Source organism: Jaculus jaculus, chromosome 7 (genome assembly GCF_020740685.1).
Source record: "Jaculus jaculus isolate mJacJac1 chromosome 7, mJacJac1.mat.Y.cur, whole genome shotgun sequence".
Lineage (NCBI taxonomy): Eukaryota > Metazoa > Chordata > Mammalia > Rodentia > Dipodidae > Jaculus > Jaculus jaculus.
Genome location: NC_059108.1, coordinates 80,808,737 through 80,821,147, shown reverse-complemented (window position 1 = coordinate 80,821,147; position 12,411 = coordinate 80,808,737). Strand labels below are relative to the sequence as shown.

General features: G+C 43.2%; 1 protein-coding gene across 3 annotated transcripts in view; it reads right to left on the bottom strand.

The window, feature by feature from the left end:
• Positions 1-3,471: 3,471 nt before the first annotated feature.
• Ap4s1 (adaptor related protein complex 4 subunit sigma 1) overlaps positions 3,472-12,411 on the bottom strand; it is a 67,409-nt gene continuing 58,469 nt past the window's right edge. For all 3 annotated transcript variants that reach the window (XM_045154191.1, XM_045154189.1, XM_045154190.1), the window contains one exon: positions 3,472-3,754. In XM_045154191.1, coding sequence (XP_045010126.1) covers positions 3,626-3,754 — 129 coding nt within the window. In that variant the 3' untranslated portion in view covers positions 3,472-3,625. The remainder of the gene's footprint in view (positions 3,755-12,411) is intronic.

The following is a 12,411-nucleotide window of genomic DNA, read 5'->3' as shown; positions in this document are numbered from 1 at the left end:
AGAAAAAACTTTTGAAGGGTTTAATTCTGCAGTCTTCTGCTCATATATGTTGGAATTAAGTTGTTTTTATGTTTGTTTGTTTTGTTTTTCAAGGTAGGGTTTTAGGCTGGCCTCAAACTCACAGCCAGCCTCTGACCTATGTCTTCCCAAATGCTGGGATTAAAGGCATGTACCACACCATACCTGATGGGGTTTTGTTTTTTAAGCTTACAATCTTGCCTCAGCCTCCTAATGACAATTATAATCCCAGCTCCTCCAGCTGACAGAAAGCTGGAAAAAGCCACACTGCATGCAGTTCAGTGGGAAAGAGAGAAATCACCAGTGAAGATACTCCACAGTGGACACTGCAAGCCTTATTATGTAGCCAGCCAGGCCAAATGAGCCAATGGGTACAACAGTGGCACGTCTGTTATGGGGGAAATAAACCGCCCTCTAATTGGACTGGAGGCCCGTTCCATGGGAGGGAGTACATCCCTAATACTGATAACCTACAACAGGGGTAGTCATGAGCCCTAAGGTTGTAACTTCTGCTGCTGTCTGGCTAAATGTGTGTGTGTATATACATATATATACACACATATATACACACAGTGTATTTGTGTGTACATATATATATATATATATATATATATATATATATATATACACATACACACATACTATGCTCACCAAACTGCCCAGTAAGCACTTCTCTTAATGTTCATACCCATATATTAATGCTACTCTGACTTTTGGTTAGAGAACCTTCTCTTTTCAGATGGCAGTTGACAAAGAAGGCATCATGGTGTTGGGAAGAAGTGACAGAGGAGTGCTCAGCACTGGAACATTTCTATCATTCCTTCTAACACTCGGGGTCTATTGTGGAAGAGGTGGTGGAAAAAATGTTAAGAGCCAAAGGAAGGGTAGGACTCCTTCCAACGTGCTCCTCCAGACACAAAATGGTCTGGATATCCATGACCTCACAGTGCCTGACACTACCTACACAAGACCATCATAAAAGGAAGAAAATATATGACATCTAAATAAAAGAGAAACTGATTGAGAGGGGGAGTGGATATGATGGAGTTTCAAAGGGGAAAGTGGGGGGAAGGAGGGAATTAACATGGGATATTGTTTACAATTATGGAAGTTGTCAATAAAACAAAAATAAAGAGGCAGAGAAGAAATGAGCACTTCAGGGCCTCTAGCCACTGCAAATGACCTCCAGACACATGCGCCACCTTGTGCATCTAGCTTTACATGTACTGGGGAATCTAACCTGGGTTGTTAGCCTTTGCAGGCAAGTGCCTTAACTGCTCAGCCATCTCTCCAGCCTTGTACATAGAATGTTTGTATATGTGCATGCACGTGTGTGTGGGAAACAGAGGACAACCTTGAGTGTCATAACTTTCTTTTTCCTTCCTATGTGGGTTTTGGGGATTGGACTCAGGTCCTCATGTTCAAAAAGCAAGCACTTTACTGACTGGAGAGAGGCCTCCGAAGTCAAGTGCACTTTCTGCATAGGAATGAGGGCCTGAGACTGCTGGAGTTAGAATCTCCAGATCCCATGTAAAGCTAGTCCTAGCCACTTGCTCTGCTAACCCTAGGAAGCAAAGATGAAGGCCACAGGCTCCTCCCAAATCAGGGGAAAAGAAGATTCCACTCAAACAAGACCAGGTGGAACAGTGATGGGGCCAGACACCGATGTGGGCAAGCGTACCCCACCACTGAAGAGCATGTAGGGCACAGCAAGGGTACATAGGCATGTAAATACCACACACACACACACCTGCACACACAAGCAAAAAATAAACAGTATATGGGAGGATATGCACAGATTATATACAAATACTAAGACATTTCCTTTTGTCTATTTTTGTATTTTTATTTATTTGAGAGCTTAAATCAAGTTGAATCCCTAATGTTGAGTCCTTATTTGTAAATTTCATAATTTTATCAAGTTCATAATTTGCATGCAGCAAGTCAAAAAGCATAAAATTTATACAGCAACATCCCATTTACGTAAAACACCACTTTAAGTGTGGTTGTTGGGGTACAGGCCTATAATCCTAGCTACTCAGGAGGTTGAGGTAGGAGCATCACCACTAAGAGTTCACAGCCAGCTAGGACTAGCATGAAACCCTGCTTCAAAAAAATTAAAATTTGGCTGGAGAGATGGCTTAGTGGTTAAGTGCTTGCCTGTGAAGCCTAAGGACCCCGGTTCCAGGCTCCATTCCCCAGGACCCACGTTAGCTACAAGGGGGCGCATGCATCTGGAGTTCGTTTGCAGTGGCTGGAGGCCCTGGCGCGCCCATTCTCTCTTCCCTCTCCCTCTTCCTCTTTTACTGTCGCGCTCAAAAAATATTTTAAAAAAATTAAAATTTAGCCGGACATGGTGGTTCACGCCTTTAATCCTAGCATTTGAGAGGAAGATCGCTTTAAGTTTGAGGCCAGCCTGAGACTAGTAGTGAATTCCAGGTCAACTTGGGCTAGAGCAAAACCCTACCTCGAGGGGGAAAAAAAATTGCCAGGCACAGGGGAGGCAGAGGTAGGAGGATCACTGTGAGTTTGAGGTCACCCAGAGACTACATAGTGAATTCCAGGTCAGCCTGGATTAGAATGAAACCCTACCTTGGAAAAAACAAAAAATAAAAATAAGGACAATTTAAGATAGATAAACAGTGGGGTTAGGAAGATGGCTCAGAGGTTAAAAGCACTTGCTTGCAAAACCTGTAGTCCTGGGTTTGACTACCTAGTGCCCATGTGAACCCAGATACACAAAGTGATGTATGCATCCGGAATTTGCAGTGGCAAGAGGCCCTGACATACCCATTCTCTCTCTCTCCCCTTCCCTCCCTCCCTCTCCTTGCAAGTAAATAAAAAGTAGAAAAATGAGGGCTTGGGCCTCATTGTTGTCATTGTTAAATCACAGGGCCACTGCCTAGCATGCCAAGCCCCTGAGTTTAATCTCCGTATAGCAAAAAGGGGAAAATAAATAAGTAAATAAGATAGAAAAGGGTAAATTTTACTAAAAGAAAGCAACCAATCAGAAGACAATGGTACTCTGAATGCGATGCATATTCAAGTCAAAGTAAAGCTTTCATTGTCTGATAGACAACAATGACTGTTCCCACTGCAATCCTACTATTTCTGTGACAGGAAGCAGAGAGGTTCCTTAGGTACTCAATGAAAGTCGAAGACATGAGACGATGCATGCTTACAGTTAAAAAATAAAATCTTGGGCTGGAGAGATGGCTTAGCGGTTAAGCTCTTGCCTGTGAAGCCTAAGGACCCCAGTTCGAGGCTCGGTTCCCCAGGTCCCACGTTAGCCAGATATACAAGGGGGCGCACGCATCTGGAGTTCGTTTGCAGAGGCTGGAAGCCCTGGCGCGCCCATTCTCTCTCTCCCTCTGTCTTTCTCTCTGTGTCTATCGCTCTCAAATAAATAAAATTATTCCTTAAAAAAATCTTGAGTCTCAGGAGAAAATTACACAAATTTTAAAATGCAGTTTATTTTCTGTTAAGCAACTATGGGAAATACCTAATTATACTTCAAAGGATGTCCTGTTTTCCAATTGTTTTGAACTATAGATTCCATGACATTCACATTTCTTACAAATCTGTGTTGTCTGGCAGAAGCTTCCATTCAGTTTTCTGACATCTTATCAAGAATCAGTAGAGGGGCAAGAATTCTTGCCCGGTTAGTTTCCACAATGCAGCCGTTCAATACCATCTCATCCAAAATGAGGTGTACTTTATCCAAATTAAACATTATCTAGAGTCATATTAAGGAAATTAGTTTTGGAGTTTAAAAATGTTAATCAGGGCTAGGTATGTGTTGTACACCTTTAATCCCAGCATTTAGGAAGCAGAGGAAGGAGGAACACCATAGTTCGAGGCCACCCTGAGACTACATAGTGAAGTCCAGGTCAGTCTGGACCAGAATGAGATCCTACCTTGAAAAAAAAAAAAAGGTAATCAGAAAATTATATCATGGCTTAGCCTGGCATGATTTTAATTCCTTAAAATTGATATATTACCTTCAAATACATACACACATGCTCTTTCACATTAGCAAAGGAAGATTAGTAGGCAGTGAAAGGCAACAGCTACTTAAAAATTTATCTTGCCGGGCGTGGTGGCGCTCGCCTTTAATCCCAGCACTCGGGAGGCAGAGGTAGGAGGATTGTCGTGAGTTCGAGGCCACCCTGAGACTCCATAGTGAATTCCAGGTCAGCCTGGGCTGGAGTAAGACCCTACCTTGAAAAACAAAAAAAAAAAAAAAAAAAAATTATCTTAAGGGCTGGAGAGAGGACTCAGAAGTTGGGGCACTTGCCTGCAAAGTCTTAACGGCCCAGGTTCGATTCCTCAATACCCATGTAAAGCTAGATGCATAAAGTGGCATATGCACCTGGAGTTTCTTTGCAGTGGCACTATGCCCTGGTATGCCCATTCTCTCTCTCTCTCTCTCTCTCTCTGTTTCTCTGCTTGAAAATAAGTAAAAACATTTTTGAAAAATTTCTTAGGCCAGGCATGGTGGCACACACCTTTAATCCCAGCACTTGGGAGGCAGAGGTAGGAGTATTGCTGTGAGTTCAAGGCCACCCTGAGACTACATAGTGAATTCCAGGTCAGCCTGAGCTAGAGTGAGACCCTACCTCAAACCCCCCTCCCAAAAAAAAATAAATAAAATACAAAAGGTTTGAACTCAGGATTGAGCACGTGCGATTACTATTGAGCTATAGTATAGCCCAAACCCTAGAGAGCAAAGTAAGTTATATTTGGCAACAGAATGACTGGCCCATAGGAACTATATCTCCAGTAAAAAATAGCAATGAAGCCAGGTATAGTGGTGTACACCTTTAATCTCAGCACTTGGGAGGCAGAGGTAGATGGATTGCTTTGAGTTTGAGGCCACCCTAATACACCCTACATAGTGAATTCCAGGTCAGCCTGGGCTGAGAATGAGACCCTACCTTGAAAAAGTCAAAATGAAACAAAACAATAATTTGTTCAAATAATATATGTAAAGCACCCAACAGAGTTTTAACTAATGAGCATTCAACAAATTATTGTTCTAATACATATATATTACATGTTATCGTCATTTTATTCAGGAGCAAACATCTCAGAGCCTTTGGACAAGAAAAGAAAAAAGCTTTGCTGGGCATGGTGGCACACGCTTTTAACCTCAGCACTCGAAACCAGAGTTAGGAGTATCTCCGTGAGTTCGAGGCCACCCTAAGAGACTACATAGTGAATTCCAGGTCAGCCTGAGCTAGAGTGAGACCCTACTTCAAAAAAAAAAAATTAAGAGCTGGGCTTAAGTACCCAGCTACGCTCCAAGCTTCCCAAGAGGAACTCGGGAACTCAAGGCTACCAAGCCAATGTCCTCTCCTCTGCCCCCAAACATCAGCCTACAGTGTGCATTCCTTGCATTGTATCTTCTCTGCCAGACTGAAATAAAAAGAGTTCTGAGGAGAAAGGGATAAAGAAGAAGGCAGGGTATGCTGACTAAATCCCCAGGTGAGAATTCTGAATTTCTCTCACAACTGCATAGTTTCAGAAGGTATCTTCAAATTGTGGAGCCACTTTAGCCTAGTGGGAAGCTAATTTAGCATACAGAGGAAGAAGGCAGTAACAGACGCAATAGGAGAAAGAGCCAGATTATTTTGGGAATCCCTAATACACCTAATATACCTAGAAGGGGAATTGGGATGAGATGATAGCAGCTTAACATTTTGAATTCCATTGTTTTTATTTGTTTTTTTGTTTTTTCAAGGTAGGGTCTCACTCTAGCTCAGGCTGACCTGGAATTCTCTATGAAGTCTCAGGGTGGCCTTGAACTCACAGTGGTCCTCCTACCTCTGCCTCCTGAGTGCTGGGATTAAAGGTGTGCACCACCATGCCCAGTTGAATTCCATTTTTAAATGATTGAATAACAACCAACATTTGTTTCATGTAGACAAACCTCTTTCAACAAATGGGTGCTTAAGTACACAAGGGAACAAATTCCTAGTAAATGAATCTTATAAAGCAGACTATTATTACCTGATTTTTTTTTTTCCCCTACAATTCCTGATGCTCAAAAAGTCGACTGTATTTTGTCAGCCAAGTATGTCTCCACAGAATGGGACAACCTGTGGGTAATTTTTAAGCTTCTGTTAGACTGCTAACATCTCATTAAGCTCTGAGCAAGTAGTCCTGCAGCATAAATTTTCAGGAGCCGATGGGAACTGTCCTTAAGTGACCCAGAAAAAACAAGGCTTTGTTCTGATATCCCTATTAATAATTCTTCCAATTATATAGATGACTGCTTTGTCTCTGGGCCAAACTGGGACTGCAGTGAATGTTAGGCCTCTGACCTGTTCACCAAAACCAGAAGCCGGAACTTACAAGCTGACAAGTGGGATGGCAGCCACCTAAGTAGAAAGGCATAGTTGAGGAGCTAGGGGGGCTGGGGACATAGCTCAAGTGGTAGAGTGCCTGTCTAACATGCCTGAGGCCCTGCTGGAGCATGCCTGCAATCCAGCATTCGGGAGGTAGAGGCAGGAAGACCAGGAATTCAAGGTTATCTTTGACTACTTGAGACACTCTCAAAAATATTAAATAAGGGCTAGAGAGGTGGCTTAGCAGTTAAGGCATTTGTACGCAAAGCCAAAGGACCCAGGTTCAATTCCCCAGGACCCACATAAGCCAGATGCACAAGAGGTGCATGTGTCTAGAGTTTGCAGTGGCTGGAGCCCTGAGGCACCCATTCTCTCCCTCTCATTCTCCCTTTTTTTCTCTGTCAAATAAATAAATGAGTAAATATATAAATAAATATAATTTTAAAAATATTAAATAAGGGCTGGAGAGATAGCTTAATGGTTAAAGTACTTGCCTGCAAAGCCAAAGGACCTAGATTCCATTCCCGGTGCATCCATTCTCTCTTTCCATCTCTCTGCCTCTTTCTCAAATAAATAAAATATTATATATATATGTATATATATATGATATTTATATATTACATATAATGATATTTATTTAAAAATAGGGCTGAACAGGGATGGGATACTCCCAGTGAGTTGTTGGCCAAAGAGGTCCCTGATGCCCCCAAAACATTATAGGCCATTGCTGAGGCCCTTGGTTTCCCACCAGGAATAGACCCTATTGCTGAAGACTCCACATACTTGGGCTGCAAGGCCACTGAGGAATCCTGCTGGATCTGAGTTGATAACCTCCTCTATGTAGATCAGCTGACAGAAAGCTGGAAGAAGCCATTCTACATGTAGTTCAATGGGAGAAAGAGATACCACCAGGGAAGATACTCAACAGTGGACACTGCAAGCCTTATAATTGGCCAGCCAGGCCAAATGAGCCAACGGGTGCAACAGTGTCACGTCTATCATGGTGGAATCCAACTGCCCTCCAATTGGACTGGAGGCCCGCTCCATGGGGGGGAATACATCCCTGATACTGAAAACTTAAAACAGGGGTAGTCATGAGCGCTAGGGCTGTAACATCTGCTGATGTCTGGATACTATGCTTATCAAACTGCCCAGTAAGCACTTCTCTTAATTTTTTTTTTTTTAATTTTTAATTTATTTATTTGGGAGCGACAGACACAGAGAGAAAGACAGATAGAGGGAGAGAGAGAGAATAGGCACGCCAAGGCTTCCAGCCTCTGCAAACGAACTCCAGACGCGTGCGCCCCCTTGTGCATCTGGCTAACGTGGGACCTGGGGAACCGAGCCTCGAACCGGGGTCCTTAGGCTTCACAGTCAAGCGCTTAACTGCTAAGCCATCTCTCCAGCCCACTTCTCTTAATATTTATACCCTTATAATAATGCTACTCTCACTTTGGGTAGAGAATCTTCTCTTTTCAGATGGCAGTGACCTTGGGATGACTCAGAAGGTATCGTAGTGCTGGAAAGAAGTGACTGGAGTACTGAGTAACATCTTGATCACAACTTCCAAGGCTCAGGGTCTAATGAGGAAGAGGTGGTAGAAAGAATGTAAGAGCCAAAGATAGGGCAGGACTGCTTACAACGTGCTCCCTTCTGACATAAAATGGCCTGGATATCCATGACCTCATAGTGCCTGACACTACCAAGACCATCATAAAAGGAAGAAAAGATCATGACATCAAAATAAAAGAGAGACTGATTGAGATGGGGAGGGGATATGATGGAGAATGGAATTTCAAAGGGGAAAGTGGGGGGGGGAGGGTATTACCATGGGATATTTTTTATAATCATGAAAAATGTTAATAAAAATTGAGAAAAAAATAAAAATAGGGCTGGAGAGATGGCTTAGTGGTTAAAGTGCTTGCCTGCAAAGTCTAAAGTGGCCTAGCAGTTAAAGTGCTTGCTTACAAAGCCTAAAAACCTAAGTTTGATGACCCACCACCCATGTAAAGCACAAGGTGGCTCATGCTTCTGAAGTTCATTTATAGTGGCCAGAGGCTCTGGAGTGCCCATTCTCCGTCTGTCTAATAAGTAAAATATATTACAAAATGTTAAATACAAAAAAAAACAAGATGGGCAGATAGCACAGATGGCCGCATGAAAGGCTTATGGAACCCCTATTTTCACTAGGGTAATGGCAGCTTTAAACGCCAGTGACAACTTTATGACGATTTTCTTTGAAGTAGAATGAAATCTAATTTTTCTGTCTATGGATCAAACTGCACTGACTTTGGTAAACTACAATTCAGATTGTCCTCTTGAGCAATAGCTCAATTGTTTTGAAGTTCAGATTAGAATTTCTTGCTGAATCATACCAACTCCTGACACCCCCACATTGCCAGGACAAGGTCCTTCAGCAAGCTCTTTCCCAACATCCCGGAAACGTGAGTTCCTTGGTGAGGCAGTGAGCTCATTCTGCACTGTGGGCATGTGACTGCATGGCTCTCGATGCGTCTGGCTCATACCACAATGAAGTGGCTCTGGCACAGGATGGGGAAACCACAGACCAAATCTAATGTGAGGCAAAGGTTTGCAAGGTCATTTCCCCCTGGAATCATGACTCGTTAAAATAAGAATCCAGCTGTTTGTTGTTCACAGCTTGATTTGGTTTATGAGCAGCTGGCACACACTGGTGGAGCCAACACTCATGGCATTTAGGCCATATGCCAGGTGAGCAGGAACCAAAAAAATATATGCCAAGGCCAATGACAAACATGGACAAACACTTCAGCCCTGACATTTGAGATAGAAGGAAGCAAAAAGAAACTACTGAAAGAACCCACAAAATGGCACATGCATCTGGAGTTCATTTGCAGTGGCCCCATCTCTCTCTCCCTCTCCCCTGAACCTCTATCAAGAAAATATTTTTAGCCGGGCGTGGTGGTGCACACCTTTAATCCCAGCACTCGGGAGGCAGAGGTAGGAGGATCGCTGTGAGTTCGAGGCCACCCTGAGATTACATAATGAATTCAAGGTCAGCCTGGGCTAGAGTGAAACCCTACCTTGAAAAACAAACAAAAAAAAGAAAAAGAAAATATTTTTAGCTGGGCGTGGTGACACATGTCTTTAATCCCAGCACTCAGGAGGCAGAGGTAAGAGGATTGCTGTGAGTTCGAGGCCACCCTGAGACTAGTGAATTCCAGGTCAGCCTGGGCTAGACTGAAACCCTACCTTGAAAAATATATATATATTAATTAATAACAACGAATCAAATGGAAACTTCAAAAAAAAAATTCCAGGGCAGAGTCCAGCCTAGAAATTAAAATGGATAACTCTAGACTTTGGTCTCAGGTCCCTGGGTTTCTCATTTAATTATTTTTGTTTTCTTCAAAGTAGGGTCTCACTCTAGCCAAGGCTGACCTGGAATTCAAGCCTGGCCTTTCTTTTAATTGTGTGTTTCTCTCATTCATTCATTAATTCATTTATTTATTATCTTTGTTTATATACCAGCTCTCTTTGTTTATGTTTTTGAAGACAGTCTCATTCTGTAGCCTAAGCTGGCCTCTCTAGCTCATGATACTTGTGCATCAGACTCCTGAGTGCTGGGTAACAGGGATTTGCTACCATCCTCAGTTATGCTGTAATTAAACACAGGGTTTTAAAAATGCCTAGGCCAGCACTGTACAACTGAGCTCAATCTCTAGCCCCAAATGTGTAACTCTTAAGTCAAGGGCCCTGGAACCAAAGAATGTACTAGCTTTGCCCCAAGGTTGCTGGATTGCTTACAGTATGTCATTGAACTCTCAGGTCTCAGCCTCTGCATCTAAAAAATTGAGGTTTCCTCAAAAAACAAAAACAAACAAAAAAATTGAGCCAGGCGTGGTGGTGCATACCTTTAATCCCAGCAGGGAGGCAGAAGTAGGAAGATGGCTGTGGAGGCCACCTTGAAACTATCTGGTGAATTCCAGATCAGCCTGGACTAGAACGAAACCCTACCTTGAAAAACCAAAAAAAAAAAAAAGAGGTTGAACCTGAAAACTATCATTCTCTTCCATCAGCACAGGGAGAGCTGGCTGGTCTTCTTTCTAGTAATATCAAGCTGTTCTTGAGGTTGTCGTATGCATTTGGCATACTTCAACAGTAATCCCTTTATCATCATCAATTGTTTTTCTTTTGAGACATGCATGAGGTTTCAGTCCAATAAGAAGCTGACCCTGTGGCGGGGTGGCTTTCATGGACTATTTTATTCTTCTGGCTACAGAACAGTTCTAATCTCCCTTGTTGAACATTACTTTTGCAATTTCTCACCAAATCAAGCTGAAATCACCTCCTTTGGAGAGAAGCTCTATTCCAGTTTCTGAACCTCGAAGGGCATGTGGGATATTAGGAGTTTAATGAAGAAGCTAGGGGAGGATCCTGAGTCCTAATCAGGGCATGCCCAAGAATCTCCCCAGTGCCAGTTGCCCACCAATGGGGCCTGTGAGTTGGCATCCCTCCAGAGAACACTGCTAGATGTCTGCGGAGCCATAGGCCACACACAGCACTGACACCGTTCCTTACACCTCCTCCCTCTGTGGTTACAGTTAAACAGACTGTGTTTACAAAACCACAGCAGTTTTGGACTTCTAGAATCAGTTGCTTTGGGGCTTTAAAGGTTGATGAAATAAAAACATGTTCAAGGATGTCAAGGGCTGGAGAGATGGCTTAGCGGTTAAGCGCTTGCCTGTGAAGCCTAAGGACCCTGATTCAAGGCTCGATTCCCCAGGACCCATGTTAGCTAGATGCACAAGCGGTTGCACGTATCCGGAGTTTGTTTGCAGTGGCTGGAGGCCCTGGCGCGCCCATTCTCTCTCTCTATCTGCCTCTTTCTCTCTCTGTCTCTCACTCTCAAATAAATAAAAGTGAACAAAAAATTAGAAAAAAAAAAGAATGTTAAGCTAGCTAGCTTTTTTTTTTTTTTTTTTTGATACAAGGTTTCCCTATCGTAGCCCAGGCTGACCTTGAACTAACGTATACCAAGCTATGATGGGGTAAACTTTTTCTACAGAAATGGGGAGACGTGAAGTGCATTGAGCCTACTCACACTTGGGAGCAATTTAGGTCACTGATGGGCTTGGTCTCCAGGGACAGTCTGCCCCACCTGACACCTCTGCACCACAGGGTTCCACTTACTGGAAGGGAAGGGTTCCAACAGCCAGAATTTCTGTCCTGGTTTCTTATGCTTAGGTCATTTCTTTTTTAAATCCCATCTGCCTTGCTCTGTAATGTAAGTCTTAGAAGTAGAACAAGCCCAAACCAGGGGGAGGTGCACACAGCACACTTCGTTTTTCAGTCCAGTGCTGCAGGCTTGAAAACTTCCCCATCCTTCAAAGGCAGAAAAGCTTGGGAAAGAGAGGCTGCTGGCAAGAGGCTTCTTGGGAATTTGCTAAGGTTTTGACTTTCCTCTCTTCTCCTATTGCTGTATCCAGACCAAGCCCTCATCTGATCTGCACTGTGTGGCCTAACCAGGAAGGCTTCCCTATGCTTCCACAAGCTCGGAGTGTTGGGAGAACCAGCGCCAGCTTGCACTTGTGACAGTTGCTTGTTTTCAAATGTTGAAGTCAAAGGAAGCTTTGCCCAACTGTGCTCCAGCAGGTCCTGTCTGTGCACTCACTGAAGTGCTGAAGTTCAGTCCACAGACCCACACTGTGCAGCGGAGGGATACAAAGACCAGCATGCCTGTATCTATTTCCAACAAGCACCAGAAGAATATGGTGCATCAATACAACTAATCCAACTGTAGTTAATCCCCTCTTACATCTGATGTGTGCTAATTTTCTAAATACCTGAACTTGGAAGACTGCTTTGGGGATAAGGTTACTCAGCTCAGTTACCTGGAGTCATGGCAAGGTCCCAGACTCAGGCTGAGAGGGTGTTCAAGCTCTTGTAGTCTCATGCTTCTGTTCTTTTTTATTTTTATTTATTTATTTTTTTTATTTACGCTTCTACAAACATTATGTGCCATGCCCAAGACACATGGCCAGTGACCAAGTTCAGAAATGGA